This window comes from Prinia subflava, chromosome 27 (genome assembly GCF_021018805.1).
Source record: "Prinia subflava isolate CZ2003 ecotype Zambia chromosome 27, Cam_Psub_1.2, whole genome shotgun sequence".
Classification (NCBI taxonomy): domain Eukaryota; kingdom Metazoa; phylum Chordata; class Aves; order Passeriformes; family Cisticolidae; genus Prinia; species Prinia subflava.
The window spans coordinates 3740531-3758055 of record NC_086273.1 but is presented as its reverse complement, the minus strand read 5'-3'; the positions used below and the strand labels follow the sequence as shown (position 1 = coordinate 3758055).

The 17525-nt window shown below is 52.1% G+C and overlaps 2 protein-coding genes across 2 annotated transcripts in view; both read left to right on the top strand.

The window, feature by feature from the left end:
• LOC134562449 (olfactory receptor 14J1-like) overlaps positions 1-17525 on the top strand; it is a 184659-nt gene that overhangs the window by 13112 nt on the left and 154022 nt on the right. The window lies entirely within an intron of this gene.
• LOC134562289 (olfactory receptor 14J1-like) lies at positions 11821-12875 on the top strand. Its single transcript, XM_063419675.1, has one exon. It carries the CDS (start codon positions 11943-11945, stop codon positions 12873-12875), a length of 933 nt encoding a protein of 310 aa, XP_063275745.1. The 5' UTR covers positions 11821-11942.

Below are 17525 nucleotides of genomic sequence, written 5' to 3'. Positions count from 1 at the left end.
GGTATGGACACTCGCAGCATAGAGGTAATGGCACTAAATCTCCGTAGCTCCCTTAACCCTGGATTGTTTACATGCTTCTGTATGTCCACTGCCTATCACAGTGCACCTGCTAAATGTAAACGACTCGCTCTGTATTTAACCCGCCATCTCGCGGAATAAAGCGGAGTACGTGCTGGAAACCATACTGGTTGGTCTCACGTCGCTCTGGCCCCCGGTCTTACCAGAGCTCGGCTTCAATCAACTAAAAGTAAACTCATTATTTGAATGTACTGTTGGGTGTCTACCTCCATGGGAATTTCTCCTTTTTACAAATCCGATTACTGCATTTAATTGTTCAAGTCAATCCCTTCCCAGGAGTGTGTGTGGTGCATTAGGCATATCTAAAAATCTGTGTATATCTATTTGGTTTCACAATTTATATTTCAGTGGTTCACAAAAGGAAGCCTTTTCAGCTTGGCCAGTGCCTCTTTCAACTATAATATGATCTTCTCCCTCCTGTGTTAAATCTTTTTTTTTAAACCGAATATTGTGCCCCCCTATAAAATATAAATTCCACTTGCTTTTACTCCTCTCCCTCCCCACAATTTCCTTCCAATGGGTCAGTATCCATCCTAAAGGACTTCTCTTGGGTACATCTTTACTCTGCTGGCTCCCCATTGGAATTGTAGTTATTGACACAAGAGGACAGTGTTACCACAAAAAGGCTCTCAAGTTCTACTTGGATATGCTTTCAAGAGGATCTCTGAAACCTAATTACTCAGAACCAAAATTCCCACCACCAAAAATTAAAGTGCAAGTACAAAAGACCGTATATCCCACCACCTGTTGATAGAATTCCCTGACAAACACAGTTTTGATAGCAGCAAGGATTATAGCAACAAAATGATAGACAAAACTGACAATACCTTGGGTTCTGCTCAAGCTACCCCAAAGCTCACAGCAGCCACCCTGCGTGCTCAGCAGAAATCCCCTTTTGCCACCTTTCCAAGACCTTTTCCCAACCATCAGCGCTTTCTGTCAGACGTCTCTGACACGCTGCCTTTGCCAGGCGTGGGCGTTCCCAGCGTCTCACAGGCGTCCCTGGGCCCTCCCTTCATTCCAGTCAAACACCCCTGCCCTGCCCTGCAGAAGGTTCTTGTTGTCCTCCGCAGCAGCGGCCGGGGAGCGGAGGTCCTCCGGACAGACCCGGCCGCGGCTGGGAGTGTCCACTTCCCGCTGGCTCCTGCAGCCAGGCCCAGAGATCTGAGCCACGGCACCAAAACTGAGCTGCACAATGAGGACTTTGCAATTCAAACTGTAAAGCAGGGATGTTTTATTTCCAGCTGGGACGCACGGGGGATTTTCCACCATACCTGCGTACCTGGTTGAGACAGGTTTAAGGTTTAAATACACTCAGATCCCACAAAACCACCCCTCCCTGCCTGCCCATTCCCTGCCCACTCTCCACCTCCTTGCACTTCATATTATAATTAGTCTTCTCTAGTGCCATGGCTCCTGGTGGTCACAGGCAGGGGTCTTCTGATGAAGTAAGAGTTCTTCCTCGGTTGTTCACTGTTTGACCTTTGCCTCTGGGCAGGTGCAGTGAAGGTTTGGCTCATTCCCAGGTCAGTTTGTCCTGGCCAAAACCAGGAGGCTGCTTCTTACTGGTTTCTTAAGCCACAGGTTCTGCTTTATGGGGTTTTCACAATACCTAAGTCTTGCTTTACTGAGTTTTCACAGTATGCCCAATATACATCTTATCTCTATGACCTTTACCAAGCAACTAAATTCTTATGTGTTCTGTTACAAGTTATTTTTCTGCTTTTAAAAGATTGCTAAATAAGCTTTACATTTCTGCTTCCCCTCCATCTGCTTAAGCCCATTAAATGTTTCTAAAATTCTGAATTTCATATATATATGTTTCCCATATCAAACTGGCCTATAATAACCAGGATCATCCTACCCACTCTTCTTGTGAATGCACATCACATTGGCAGCTTCCACTCCTCTGGAACCTCACCAGTGAGCCAGGACTGTTGGTCAATGATGGAGAGCGGCTTCACAAGCTCATCTGCCAGCTCCCTCAACACCCTGGGCTGGATCCCATCTGGGCCCATGGATTATGAACATCCAAGGGGCTCAGCAGTTCTCTGACTGCCTCCTCCTGGATAACAGGGGCACCAATCTGCTCCTGACACCCCTCTATGATCCACACTGGGGAATGGCCGAATGAGTGTGGGGAATGTGGGAAGGGCTTCAGCTGCAGCTCCCACCTGATCATCCACCAGATGATCCACACAGGTGAGAGGCCCCACGAGTGTCCTGAGTGTGGGAAGAGGTTTCAGATCAGCTCACATCTCCTCCTGCACCAGCAGATTCACACAGAGGAGAGGCCCTTCCGCTGCCCTGACTGCAGGAAGGGCTTCAAGCACAACTCCCACCTCGTCAGGCACCAGTGCATCCACACTGGGAGAGGCCCTGCAAGTGTGGGGAATGTGGGAAGAGCTTCAGCACAAGCTCCAGCCTGATCTGCCACCAGAGGATCCACACCAGGGAACAGCCCTACGAGTGTCTCCAGGGTGGGAAGAGCTTCACCCAGAGCTCTCACTTGACCAGACACCAACAGAGCCACCAGTAAGGGAAGCCCTGCGAGTGCCCCGAATGCAGGAAGGGCTTTGTGCACTGCCCCGACTCCATCCCCCATCAGAGGACCCACACTGGGCAGAGCCCTGGTGACCCACATTCACTGTGAGCCATGTTGGGAAGACACTTGGCTGGTTCTCCTTTTGGTTTGACCCTCATTTTCTTCTGATTTATCTCCATCCCTTAAAAACATTTGAAATTGGACTAAAAAGAAAGAAAAGGATCAAAGATGTGTAGACTCCCACCATTTAAGGGGGAATTTAGGGTTTGGGACATATTCTGGGAAAACTGTGGGTTTTTGGGGGATTTGGGGCAGTATTCTTCCTCTCTTTGCATTCCAAAAGCCAAGATGGATTGATCTGTCACCTCAAAAGGACTCAGTCCCACTGAGAACAACTCAATCTTACCCCAAAAGGCCTCAATCCCACCTCAAAATGGCTTGTTCCCACCTCAGAAAATTCAGTCCCATGCCAAAACACCTCAATTCCACAGCCTCCAGGGTGCGATGGGGTTGGAAGGAGATTGGGAGACATGGGATCCAAATTTGAGGGTGTGGGATGGGGATTGTGTGGTGCTGGGTGGGTGGGATGTATTTTGACAGTAAAGAAAACTTTCAGAATTATTGCTTTCTGTCCTGTTCATTTTCTAACAGTTCCAGTTTGTTTTTCAGGGTGCCTCCTTCTGAGCTTATTTTGTTTGTGCCCTTTCTCTCCTGCCTTTTTTTGCCTCCTCTGTTTCTCTCACAGTGTCTCTCTTGACCCAGGGCAGCTCCCACCAAAGATCCTCCCCTGATTTAATTCCCAATCCATGAGCTACAACAACCATGGGTGAAGTTAGGAAGGCTGGCAGTGAAATGTCACTGTAAGTTCTTGCTTCACTGGGCTTTTGGCTCCTTGTGAAGAGCTTTGCCTTCAAGGGCAGGAACATCTTTTCCTGGCTGGGATCTGGGATTGCAGACCCTGGCAGTGTGTGCCATGGATCCCAGAGGGGCATTCCCAAGGCTCCCAGGGTGCTGCTCCTGCCGTGCCTCCCAAGGAGCTGTGCAGGGCCAGGGGACAAGGTCCAGCAGCTGTGCTGGTTCTGCAGTGCCACAACAGCCCCTGGTTCCAGGAGTTTCCACACTTTCAGCAGCGGTTCCTTGGTTCCAATGATGCCCTGCTGTGTCACAAGGGATATTTGGGGTCATCAAGTCCTTCAGTGTCACAATGGCCTGCCTGGTTCCATGAGCTTCCAGTGTCCCACTGGACTCCTTGGATGGGCAGTGTGACAATGGACCATTGGCTCCGTGCAGCCCCGCTGGGGCACCATGGACTCCTTGGTTCCAGGAGGTTCCAGTGCTGCCACCACGGTCTCCTTGGACCCACAGTGTCACAGTGGCCACTGGATCCACGTGGCCCTGGTGTGTCACAGTGGCCCCTTGGTTCCAGGGGACCCCAGGGTCACAGTGGGCTCCTTGCTTCCATGTCCCCCCTCAGTGTCACAAGGGCCCCTTCGTTCCATGAGGAACACAAAAGCTTTGTAGGAACATGGAGCAAATCCTGCTGAACTCACCTGGGAACATCTGTCTGCTTTCAAAAGAGAGGTTAAAGGTGAGGATGGCACCAGCAGCTTCCATCTGGAACAGAGATCCAGGGAAGGGACATGGACAGAGAATTCAGCTGAAAGACTCAGAGAATTCTGCTCACAGAGATCATTTCTGCTCACACTGTCCCTTGTAGAAAGGTGACATCATTCCAGGCAGCCTGGACTGAGCATGTGGTTCCTGAGGGGGGTTTGTTTTTCAGGAAACCTGCTCAGGCTTTTCCATTCTTTCCTTAGCAAGAAGAAAACTTCTCCTGGGCCTGTGTGCAGGCAGAGCCCTGAGGAGAGCAGCTGGGACATGGTGCAATGGGCTGGGACATGGAGCTGCAGAGCTCAGGGGACAAGGTTCTGATGGAGGGCACAGGGATGTCAGTCCCAGGTGGGCCATGTCAGACATGGTGAGGTTGGGGTGAGGAGCAGGTTGTCCAAACAGGGTCAGCCCTAAAGGGGCTCATTCTTCTCCGTGCCCAGACCTCCTAAGGAGACATTCAGCATCAAGATCAGCTGGGGAATGCTTCTATCTGCTCTTCTCTGAACTGAAAACTAAAAATATACTCACTTGATTGAAGATAAAAAGTTGAGGTGCACTTGGAAATCTTCCTTCCTAAAAGAACTACAAATGGACTTCAATGAGCTGCACAAGCCCTGAAGACTTGAAGACAATTGAAGGAACACAAAGAGCCCAAAAGGGATTTCTGTCTTTTCATGAGCCCCACAGTGGATTTGGGGCTGAGCCCAGGACCCCCAGGCACTGAGAGAAGGTTGCAGAAGCTGCTCAAGGAGTCAGAAGCAAAACTCCAAGTCCCTTGGAGCATCCCTGGGCCCCACTGAGGGCAGGCAGTGCCCAAGGCTGCGCAGGCACTGCTGAGAGCAGATCCTTGAGGGCAGGATTGCAGGGAGCCCAAGGCTGTGAGCAGGGAACTGCAATGCTGAGCAAGGCCTGGGCTGGCTGCAGGGAGCAGAAAGGCCAAGCCCTGAGCCCAGGCTGGGACAGCAGGGCCTGTCCCTGGCGGGTGGCTTGGGGCTGTTTGTGGGGCAGGGGGATGGCAGGGGCAGCAAGGACAAATGGCATCAACCTGTGGGACACTCCAGATCGTCATGGAACCAAGGGCCAGTGTGACACTGTGGGAAGTTGTGGAACCAAGGGATCATCACGGCACTGCTGGGGCCCATGGAACCAAGGGGCCAGGGTGACTCTGTGGGGCCTCATGAAAACAAGAGGCCACTGTGAGCCTGCAGGGCTGTAACACCCCAGAAAACCTAAATGCTGGGGGTAACCAAAGGTTTCTTTACTTGTGTTTGCTAAAAAGGAGGAACACCAACCAGATCTTCTCAACATGGACAGATGCAAAGAATATTCTTGGTAGGAAGGGACCCACAAGGATCATCAAGTCCAGCTCTTAAGTGAATGGCCCACACAGGGATTGAACCCACAACCTCTGTGATGAGCACCACGCTGTAACCAACTGAGCCAGGGGGTCAGAGTGACACAAAACTTTACTGGCAAAATACAGACAATCAGGAACTTTGGCAAAGGGTTTATCACAACATCCAGTTCAACATGAAACTCTTATCATAGCATTAACTTCATTAACTTAGCCCATGTGATCTAAAAACCTTTAACCCTTAAGATGATAAGGGTTAACCCAACAATGTCCCAGGTAAGTAGGATTAGAAGAAGAAGAAATGGAGAACAACACAAAGACAGCAGATCTGTAGAAAGACACACATACAGGTACCAGCTGCTCGGGTTCCAGCGTCGCTCACAGAGGAGCCCCAGGAGAAGGCAGCAATCAGAGCATGGGCTGGCCTCGTGCTCCGGCTTTTAACCCCCTGGGCCTCCATGGGCCCGCCCCTTGGGTGGGACTTCCAGTCCCTTGTCCAATCAGAGTCAGGGTAGGCAGCAGCTGCTATTGTGTGATTGATTGACAGCTGAGCCAATGAGAGCTGGGATAACTCTGCCCTTGCAGTGTGATTGATGGACAGCTCGCCAATCAGAGCTGGGTTACCATACCAGCTGTGGATTGTGGTGCCCCATGGAATCAAGGCGACCATTGTGAAACTCGGGGTTCCCAAGGAACCAAGGGCCTGTGGTGACCTTGTGGAGCCCGTGGTGTCACAGAGGAGCCACTGTAACACAGCGAGGGTGCGTGGAGCCAAGGGGCCATTGTGACACTGCAGAAGCAAAAGGGAACATTGTGACACTCCAGGGCCTCATGGAACCAAGGAGAGCATTGTGACACTGTGGGGTCCCACAAAACCAAGGGAACATGGAACAGCTCTGGCTGGCTGGGCCCCCTGGGGACCACCTGACAGGTTGGGCTGACCTTGGCATGTTGAGGGCTGCTCCTCCTCTGCCCCTGGAGCACTGGGGCTCTGGGCTTTCCTGCCCTTAGGAGAGAACTGTCCTTCTCCTCCAGGGCCCATGGCCAAAACTTGGATTCCTCCTCCAAATTTCCTGATATGCAAAGATTGTTCCCAGATGAAATCTGTCAGAACAGACAGAGCTGGTTGCCTTGGCTGCCTGGGGGCCACTTCTAATCTGCCTTTGAGAAACTGGAACCATATGCTTTTCTTTCTTATGGGAAAAAACATACATCTCGGCTAGGTGCCCATGGCCAAAATTGGGAATCTGCCTCCAGAGTTCCCTATATCCAAGGATAGCTCCCAGACAAAAGCTGCCAGGACTGACAAGTCTTCCTGAGGGCTGGCACTCATGTGCCTGTGGAACACTGGGGCTCTGTGCTTTCCTTCCTACTGAAGAGAACTCTTCGTCTTGTCCAGGCACCCACAGCCAAAATTGAGATTCCACCTCCAAAATGCCCTGTGTCAGAGGACAGCCCCTAGACGAAAGGTGCCTCAAGTGACACTGGCTGGCCTGGCCTAAGGGTGGCCACCTCTAATCTTCTTGCAAAAATGCTCGGACCACGTGCTTTTTTTTCTTATAGGAGAAAAAAATCCTGACTAGGTGCCCATGGCCAAAATTGGGATTCCACCTCTAAAAGTTCTTAAATCCAAAGATTGCTCCTAAGTGAAAGCTGCCAGGACAAACAGATCTGGCTGTCATGGCCTTCCAGGAGCCAGCTCTGTCCTCTTCTGCCTTTGAAAAATTTGGGCTCTGAGCTTTCCTTCCAGTGGAAAAGAACAGTCACTGTTATCTATGCAGAAATTGTTGAAACTGGGATTCCACCTTCAAAATTCCCTGTATCCAAGAGTTGTTTTCAGACAAAAGCTACCAGGCAAGAGAGGTCTAGCTGGCCTAGGCCTCTGATGACAGCCTTTCATCTGGCCCTGAGACACAAGTGCCCCGTGCTTTCCTTCCTGTTGTAAAAAACTGCCCTTCTCCTCTGGGTGTCTATGTCTGAAATTGGGATTCCACCTCTGAAATTCTGTATATCCAAGGATTGCTCCCAGGCAAAATCTGCCAGTACTGTCAAGTCTGGCTGGCCTTGGCCTCTGGTGACTGCCCCTGCCACCCTGGGGCTCCGTTCTTTCCTTGCTGTGGAGATGACAGGGACACTGTGGGGACCTCATGGAACCAAGGGGATCCTTGTGGCACCCCTGGAGCCCATGAAACCAAGGGGCCACGGTGACACAGCGGGGCTCCATGGAACCCAGAGACCACTGTGACTCTGTGGGGACCTCATGGAACCAAGGGGATCCTTGTGGCACCCCTGGACCCCATGAAACCAAGGGGCCACGGTGACACAGCGGGGCTCCATGGAACCCAGAGACCACTGTGACTCTGTGGGGCCTTATGGAACCATGGAGACCATTCAGAGCCTTCAGGGCCCCGTGAGACCAAGGGGACATTGTGACACCTCAGGGCCTCATGGAAGCAAGGGACCATTGGGACACTGTGGGGCCCCCTGGAACCGAGGGAACATGGAACAGGTCTGGCTGGCTTGGCCTCCCAGGGGCCACCTGACAGGTCAGGCTGATCTTGGAATGTCAAAGGCTTCCTCTCATCAGCTTCTGGAGCCCTGGGGCTCCGTGCTTTCCTTGCTATGGAAAACAACCACCCATCTTTTTAGATGCTCATTGCCAAAATTGGTACTATTCCTACAAAATTTCCTATAATCAAGGCTAGATCCCAGAAAAAAAACCCCTGCAAGCTCTGGCTGGACTTGGCTTCTGGCGGTCACCTCTCATCTGCCCCTGAAACAATGGGGCTCTGTTCTTTCCCTCCTGTGGAAAAGAACCGACCTGCTTGTCCAGGGACCATGGCCAAAATTAGAATTTGGCCTCCCAAATTCCATATTGAAAAGATTGCTCCCACACACAGAAACCAGGAGAGAGAGGCCTGCCTGGTCCTGTCCTATGGCCATTTTCATGGACTATGAGAAGTATGTTCACAATTGCAAACACCTTGGAGAGGGCCCACAGATCTCCCAAGATGGGGTTTGGAGGCCTCAGGCACATGACCACTTTATAGGGACAATGGAGCTCTGTGCTCCATGGGATGGAGACTGAGGACAGTGGAGGAGAGCAATGAGAGTGTTTAAAGAGTGGTTTCAGAGAAGGTGGATCCTTTTCACCTACTGGAAAACATCCAGAGAAAAATGAATTAATGCTAAGTTTAGCTGGGGAGGCCCAGACTGGACACAAGGAGAAAGGAATTTCCCTGCCAGGGCAGGGCTGTGGTGCAACACATCCCCCAGCAGGAGTCTGGAGCAGCCCAAGGCTCTGTGTGGCCAGGCAGAGGCAGGCAGGACGCAGAGCTGTCAGCAAAGGAAGGGCCCAGCCAGGTGGGGCAGCCGGGGGATGACGACAGCCTGCAGGGACAGAGGCGCAGGCCATGGACACCGTAGCACAGCCTGGGCTGCACAGGGCACAGGTATGGGCAGCAGCTGAAAGGCCCTGACACAGCCAACTCCTGCAGCCCTTGGGCCATGGCTGCTGGCCCTGGGCCTGAGGCATCAGGAGGGGACAAGTGACCCTTGCAGGCCTGGGGCCTCATTGCCTCCTTTTCCCTGCTCAGCAGCCTGGCAGGGGCCGCCCCATGGTGCTGCCCTTGGCATTGCACATCCCCACATCCCAGTGGCCCGGGAAGAGCCCTGAGCAAGGAGGGAGGGACAGGATCTGCCTTGGCAGGGGCTGGGGCTCAGGCCTTGGCCCTTGGCATTCCTGAAACACATCCAGGTTTGGTCAGCATCAGAGACACCTTTGCCTTGTTTGTCCCCACCTGTCCTCACTGCCTGCAGTGTTCTGCTCCTACTAGAACCTGGAGACACTTTCTCAGCCTTGTCTCTTAGTGGGACCAATTAAACTTGAAGAAACTTCAGTATTTTAGTTCAATTTTGAGTTCTTGAGAAGTTTATTGAACACTCTCTCAAGGACTGAGTCTGATGTAAACAACACCAAATCCCCAAGAGGCTCATTAAAGTCCTTGCACTTTTTCTTTGCTGCTGAGCTGGGCCAGGCTCCTGACACAGGGCAGATTCTGGAAACCAGGAAGGGCTTTAAAAAGACATTTCTCCTGAGGAGATGCTCTTCTCCCAGCCCAGCAGGGCTGAGGGCACTGCCTGCAGGTACCGGAGAGGAATGAAGCAGACAGAGGCTCAAAGAAACTGGAAGGACAATTCTGAGAGTATTCTCAGAGAAATCTTCAAAAGTTTTGAAAATTTTGAACTTCTTCATGGAGAAATCTTCACCATTTGTGACACAGTCAGTCTGTGGCTGCAGGGATCTCCTGAAGCTGGCCCAGGACAGCACTGAGGTGACTGTAAGGATGGCTCTGCTGCCCTTGCTGCTTTGGGGGAGGATGTGCTCCAGAGCGGGGCTGCCCTGGGCACTGTCAGAGGGACAGGGCAGGACGGCTCCTGCTGCCAGGGACGGCTGCAGGGGCTGAAGCTGGGGCTGCAGCCAGGGCTGCCCAGGGCTGTGGTGCAGAGCAGGTGCTGCAGCCCTGAGGGCTCTTGGCCAGCCCAGGGCATCTGCCACCTGCCAGGGGCAGCTCTCAGCCTGCCTGGCAGCTCCCATGGATGCTGGAGGGGAGCTGTGGGTGCAAGGAGTGGCTCCTCCTAGGGCAGCTCCTGCTGCTGTGGAGAGGCTGCTTTGTGTGCGGGGCTGCTCAGAGCTCCAGCTCATTTCCAGCTCATGTCTGAGGGGACTTTTCATGAGCACATTCAGGGCAGGAGTTTCCCTCTTGAGTCTCTGCTTTCCTGAATCTGTGCACCCACCTTTCCCTGGCTCAGCTTGGTGGGAATTGAAAGTTAGCTTTGCTGGGTAGAGGCTGAGGCTTTTAAAGCAACACACTGGGGTTTCCTGGGAACCAAAAAAAAGTGCCTGCACCCCCCCAGCCTCCAGATCCATCCAGCATCCCCTTTCCATGGTGCCCAGGCCTGGGGGAGCTGTTCTTTAATCCCTGCAGCCCCGAGCAGCTGCAGGGCAGAGCTGGCCCAGGGCTGGGCTGGGCTCTGGCAGCACTGGCAGGGAAGGAGCCCGGGGCCACAGGAACAGCTCGGGCTGGGACAGCTCCAGCAGCAGAGCCCTGGGCAGGGAGGGAGGGAGGCAGTGCTGAGGGAAGCCCTGCTGCAGGGCACATGTGGCACCTGCCGGCCCTGCCCTGCAGGGCAGACACTGCCCTGAGCAGCACAGCTCTGCTGTCCCCTCCCAGCCAGCACAGCCCTCAGCCCGGGGGCTCGGGGCCCTCAGTGCCCTCCTGGGCCAGCAGAGCAGCAGCAGAGATGAAGGGCATCTCTCCTGCCATGTGCCCATTCCCTGCTGACCAGGGCCTGAGGGCCACTGTCCTGCACTGCTGCTGCCTGGCAGGGGCTGTGCAGGGCTGGCCAGGCAAAGGCTTTTCCTCAGGGCCTGCCTCTCTCTCTCCTTGCCTTGCCCAGGTGCTCCTGGCATTGCTGAGGGGCTCTCTGGGAATGGCAGTTCCAGCTGCAGGCTCAGGCCCAGCCCTGGGGCTCCTCCTGTGCAGGCTGAGCACAGCAATGGGGTGTCCCAGCTCCCTCTGCCCTGAGGAGCTCTGGTCAGGGCAGGCTGGCAGGCTGGGAATGAGCTGACTCTCCTCCAGCAGTGCCATGCACAGGAGCCTTGGTGTGTCCTGGGGATGCCATCCAAGCTGTGAGCTGCCTCCAGGGGACACTGGGGGACAGGAGTGCCCTTGGCCAGGAGTGGGGCTGAGACTCTGAGAAAGGCTGAGCCACTTTGCTCTGCTGTGGGTCCTTCTGCTCTCAGCTGCGTCAGTCTGATTTTCAGAGGAACACAGAGACTGCCCTCAATCTCAGAAATGGCAGATAAGCAGAGAGGCAGTGACAGAGCAGCTGGCTTCACTGGGTTCCAGCCAATGCTCTTGCATTGCACAGTTCTCTCTTATCTCCCTGGTCACAGCAGGAAAACCTCTCAGAGTTCCTTTGGCCATAACCATTTCTTAGCCCTGGTACAGGAGATGCTGCCAAGCTCCGCTGCCTCAGAAGCAGTTTGGGCTGATGAAATCCAATGCCAGGACTGGCCCCTGTCCTTGTTCCCATGACCCCACAGCTGCAGAGCAGAGCTGATCCCTCGGTGTCCATGGGCAGAGCCCCTGCTCATCACAGCAACGGGGCCAGATCCCAGCAGAGCTCCAGACACGGGGCTGAAGGAAGGGCTCTGAGAAAAGGAAAATTGGGTGGAACTGAGTGGCAAGGGAAGGGCTGGGAGAAAGGGCTTGGGCATTGCTCAGCAAAGTCTCCCTTGACTTATCACTGTCTCCTATTTCAACAGGACCTCATGTCCAGAGCGAAGAAATGTCCAACAGCAGCTCCATCAGCCACTTCCTCCTGCTGCCATTGGCACACACGCGGCAGCTGCAGCTCCTGCACTTCTGCCTCTTCCTGGCCATCTCCCTGGCTGCCCTCCTGGCCAACGGCCTCATCATCAGCGCCGTAGCCTGCGGCCACCTCCTGCACAGCCCCATGTTCTTCTTCCTGCTCAACCTGGCCCTCAGCGACCTGGGCTCCATCCTCACCACTGTCCCCAAAGCCATGCACAATTCCCTCTGGGACACCAGGAACATCTCCTATGAAGGATGTGCTGCACAGGTGTTTTTGCTTCTCTGGTTCCTTGGATCAGAGCTTGCCCTCCTGACCATCATATGCTACGACCGCTACGTGTCCATCTGCAAACCCCTGCACTACGGGACCCTCCTGGGCAGCAGAGCTTGTGCCCACATGGCAGCAGCTGCCTGGGCCAGTGCCTTTCTCAATGCTCTGCTGCACACAGCCAATACATTTTCCCTGCCCCTGTGCCATGGCAATGCCCTGGGCCAGTTCTTCTGTGAAATCCCACACATCCTCAAGCTCTCCTGCTCCAAATCCTACCTCAGGGAACTTGGGCTCATTGTGCTAAGTTCTTTTGTATATTTTGGCAGTTTTGTGTTCATTGTTTTCTCCTATGTGCAGATCTTCAGGGCTGTGCTGAGGATCCCCTCTGAGCAGGGACGGCACAAAGCCTTTTCCACCTGCCTCCCTCACCTGGCCATGGTCTCCCTGTTCCTCAGCACTGGCATTTTTGCCAATCTGAAGCCCCCCTCCATTTCCTCCCCATCCCTGGATCTGTCCCTGTCAGTTCTGTATTCAGTGGTGCCTCCAACCTTGAACCCCCTCATCTACAGCCTGAGGAACCAGGAGCTCAAGGCTGCTGTGCGGACACTGATCACTGGGCGATTTCAGAGAAACTGAACTGGTGGCTCATTTCCGCAAATTTTTTGTAATAAAAAGCATCTTTGATACCACTTGTCGTTTTGGTTGTCGTGGTTTTTTCTTTTAGTTTTCATGGATATTCACAAAGAAAGGCCACTGTTTGTCGATTTCTTGGTTTAGTTTTCTCCATGATTTCTGTGGCCCCAGACTCTGTGAATGAGGAGTTGTGCTCTCAGTAGCTTTAAATGAACTACAGGATCTCCCAGCAGAGGTTTCTTCAGATAATCCCCTTTTGTTCCCTTCTGTGTGGCTGCAACAGCAGTGTCTGTTGCAGAGCTGGGGCAGATCAGTGCTGGCACAGCAGCTGTGCCCAGCAGCAGCAGCACTTGGTGTTGCCAGTGCTGCTGCCGTGGCCCTGCCCCGCTGCCCTCCTGGCCCTGCTGTTGCTGTAGGGCCTGAGTGCTCTCGGGGCCGGGCACAGGGCTGGGGGTGGCAGTGCCGGGGCTGCAGCAGGGACAGGCCATGGGCACTGCTGGGGCAGCGCTGACGCCTCAGGCCAGGGCCTGGGGGCTGCAGGCTCCTTGCCCAGGCTCTCTCCACAACACGGCCAGGCCAATGCTCAGCACAGAAAAGCCCCGTCAGCAGCCCCAGGCTGGCCGTGGGCAGGCTGGGGACAAACAGCATCACACCATGGGAACATCCCTTGGGGAACAGGATCATCCTCCAAGTGCTTCAGGAATTGTCTGCAGGCTCCTGCAGGGCCTCCTGCTGCTCCCTTGCCAGAGGCACCATAGGCCAGGGGGGCACATCTGCCCTGCTGTGTCTGGCTGTGGGGCTCCCTGCTCTGGGCAATGAGGAGGGGCTGCAGAGGCTCTGCAGGACTGACAGGATGGGCTCTGGGGCTGTGAGGAGAAGCTGAGGGACCTGGGCTGCTGCACCTTCTCAAGAGGAGGCCCAGGGCTCATCCTGCAACTGCTGCAAGGGTGGTGTCAGAGAATCACAGGATCAGCAAGGTTGGAAGAGACCTTCCCTTTGGAGGAAGCCAATGCCCGCCCTTCCCTTTTAATACTGCAGACCCTCTATGGGACACCAGCACAGTCATTTTCTGTCCCAAGGTGAATTTCCTGCCTCTTGGATGTTCAACACCACGGCTGCTACCGCACCCAAGCACCCTGGCCATCCTTCTGCAGTTGCATCCAATTGCTCAGAAATGTAGGCACTGCCCCACGGTGTGGCCCCAGATCTTGTGCTAATATTCCTGGGGTGATTCCCTGTTTCTAATGAGAAAACAGAAAGAAAGTCTCACTCACATCAGGGAGCCCCAGGGCTGGAGCTGGAATGGAAAAGGCTGCTGTGCCCAGGCAGCTCCAAGGGCAGAGAAAGGAGGGGCTCAACAACAGGATCTGTGCTGGTGCCACAGTCCTGGGCAGCAGCCACTGAGCACAGGGGAACAGAGGGCACAGCAAGAGGGACAAAAGCAGGCAAGGTCAGCGCCTGGGAAGAACCAGAGCTGGGAGCAGGAACAGCTGCTCATTGCACTCTTGGAGAAAGCTCTGGGCTGGTTCAAAGGGCTGAAAGGTGTGAAGGACAGAGAGGAGGCCACACCAAACACTGCTCCTGTTTCCACACCCTCCCCTCTCAGTGCCCATGAAGGAACTGCATGAACTGTATTCTTCTCTCCGAGTCGTCTCGTTCAGCATGAGCAGCTTTGCACCAGGAGCTGAAGGAGCTGAAGCCTTAGGCCACAAGAGCTGAGCAAGAGGAAACTTTTGGAGCAAATCCATGCTGCTAAAATGGGCCTGGCTGAATCCAGCAGATGGAATCCTGGAATTCTAGAATCCTTTCTGATGGAAAAGATCTCTGAGCTCATCAAGTCCAGCCATTTACCCAGCAGTGTCAAGCTCAGCACTAAACCATGTCCCTGAAGTGCCAAGGCTTGGACAACAGGCCCTGAGTGAGGCCTGAACAACAGGTCCTGAGCCAAAGGTGACCTCTGGATGAACCTTCCAACCAAAGGTTATCTTTGTATCTGCTCATTAATGAAATATGCATGGTCATTAGCACTGTGATAGATTTATCCACTCATCAGTTAAACATGGATTGACCTTTCTGTATTTAGAATCTGGACAAAGCCATGAAATCTGACACCTGGCCTTGTTTGCAGCTGTATGGTCAGAGTCAGCTCCCTTGGTTCTTCCTTGAAGCTCCTGTGAAGCATGTGTAGTCACTTCCTGCTGGTTTTTTCCATTTTCTATGGCAAACAGTACAACAACTAGGTCTAGCTGAAGCATCTAATAATCATTAACCTATTGTTTGTTTATCTACTTTACATCCTGATCAATATGAGATGCTTCTAACTCTTAGCTAAATCTTAACTTATTAAAACAGGATTCACCAGGGTCAAGGAAAGTGGGAGGACAGGGACTGGGAGAGGGTGAATGAGGGGTCCAGGATCTCTGTGCACAGGAAAGAAGGATCCCAGGAGTCCACACGGAGAAGGAAAGGGCAGGTCATATGGTAGGGAGACCTGGGACGGCTGGCAGTGGGAATTCTGGGGTTCTTCAGTGTTGAAGAAGGGGATGCTTGGGAAAGGTAGAAAGGGAGATCCAGAGACTCCGAGGGTCAAGGAAAAAGGAGGGGGGCTGGGAGAGGCAGGATGTCTGGGAAAAGGGTGAGCAGGATAATGGGCTTTAGGGAGGATTCTGCTGCCGGATAAGGGGCATGGTGAGGGCGAGTCCTGGTGCACAGGAAAGAAGTTTCAGCAGGTCTCCTGTGCCCAGGAATGGGGGTTCACGGAGATCCAGGTGCCCAGGAATGGAGGTTCAGGGGGGTCCAGTGCAGGGAATGGAGATTCAGGGTCCCAGAGCCAGGGATCCTGCTCACCTCCTGCTGCCCCTTCTGGGTGTGAACTCTGGGTGGAGTTTCATTTTCCTGGTAAATTTAAAAATAGGTTTAATAAAATAAAAAAAATAGACAATTAGGAGACAGAAGTCAAGCAAAGTATTAATGGCTGGGTAACTTGACACTTAAGCCAAGTGCACACTTGCTATTTCAGAGACATTCTTTAAATGTTCTATTGCATCAGTCTGTTACATATTCAAACTTTTCCACAAACTAGTTTCCATATTCCAGGAATTGTTTAGCATAGTTCCTCCTTGGATCTGCCCTTTTAGAGCATGTGTGTTTCTGGGCTGTGTCTTCATTATCATCCCCAGTTTGGGCTGTGCTCAATGCTTTCTTCAGGCAGCAGGTGTTGATAGTAATAGCAGGGCCTTCTTCACATGTTCATTGGATGTTATCCCAACCAAACAGACAGTTCAATTGCAAGCATGACTATATATCAGCTATCCCACTACTATGACTAAGCAAAAACATAAAACCTATATCCTTACAGCAAGGTTATTTCAACACCACACATGCAACAATCATTTTAATATTTACAAAAAGCCAATACTATAATGTGCACCTATAACATGGGTTCCCCAGGAGCCCTGCTAGAGCCCCTCCTGGTTTCCCAGGAGCATCCCCAGGCACAGCAGTGGAACCATCATTGCACAGCTGTGGCCCCGCCCATCCCCCTGATACCAAAATGGCCAGAAAATCAACTTTCTAACACAATTTGTGGCATTAGAAAGCAGGAATTCTCTATCTGCACAGGACACACAGAGGCTATCTCCTTATTCAATTAGACTTTACAAGAAGTTATTTATCCATCATAATAATAAGCCTTCATTACAATGTGCTTCTACTCTAATACATAAACATCAACTTCCTAGAACTTGTTTGCATGCCTCTTATGGTCCTGAAAGGTCTCAGGGGCCTCTGGTGGCTGTACTTGCTGAATACTTTGAGATTAAAGGTGACCTTTCCTTGAATATCTTCTTTGGGCTCATGCTGTTGCTTCTTGTTACATAACTTGCCAAAAACCCCACTGTAGTTTCTTTATCTGTTCCTCCACTAGTTCCAGTCATGTTTATCATCCTATGTGCACACCTTTACATCACTTTATCTATTTTATCAGTTTGTCTTTAAGCTCTATCCAGCACCTTCAGGGGAACTGAAAATTTCTATTCTCTACGTAATTTAACAAGTCCCTCCTTCTTTTGAGACTGTTTCTCTTCTACTGCTCTTTCTATCAAAGTGATTCCTGATTGTTGGACTTCAAACCCAGCACTGATAGAAGTGCAACATTCTTGTCCTAGAATAGCACAGGTTCCTCCTTGGCCAGCAAGCAGATAATCCAAGGCCAGGCAGTTCTGTAGAGCCTCAATTTCTGTTTCTGATATTTTTATAGTATAATTTGCTAGTTCTTCTATTTGCTACTTCTTCTATCTATTTGATGTGTTGATGAAAACTCCATAGGATGAGGTGATGCCTAAAATCATAAGCCAAAGAATATTAAGATAATAAAAAGCAGTTACGTTTAATGAAGGTCCTTCAGGAGCAAATATGGCAAAATGCACACATGATACAGGACTTTGACAGTTTTATAAATTTAACAAATTATCATACTTAACAGAAGTCATCCAATTAGAGAAACAGTTAACTAAGTAATCCCCTTTTTCATTCTGCACCCCTCCCCCCAAAGTCCCCTTCACCCCAGCTTCTAGCCCCACATTTATTAAGTCTATGATATATGGAAAAACTAAACCATCCTTGGTTCACTATATAGGCAAGACTACATAGGAT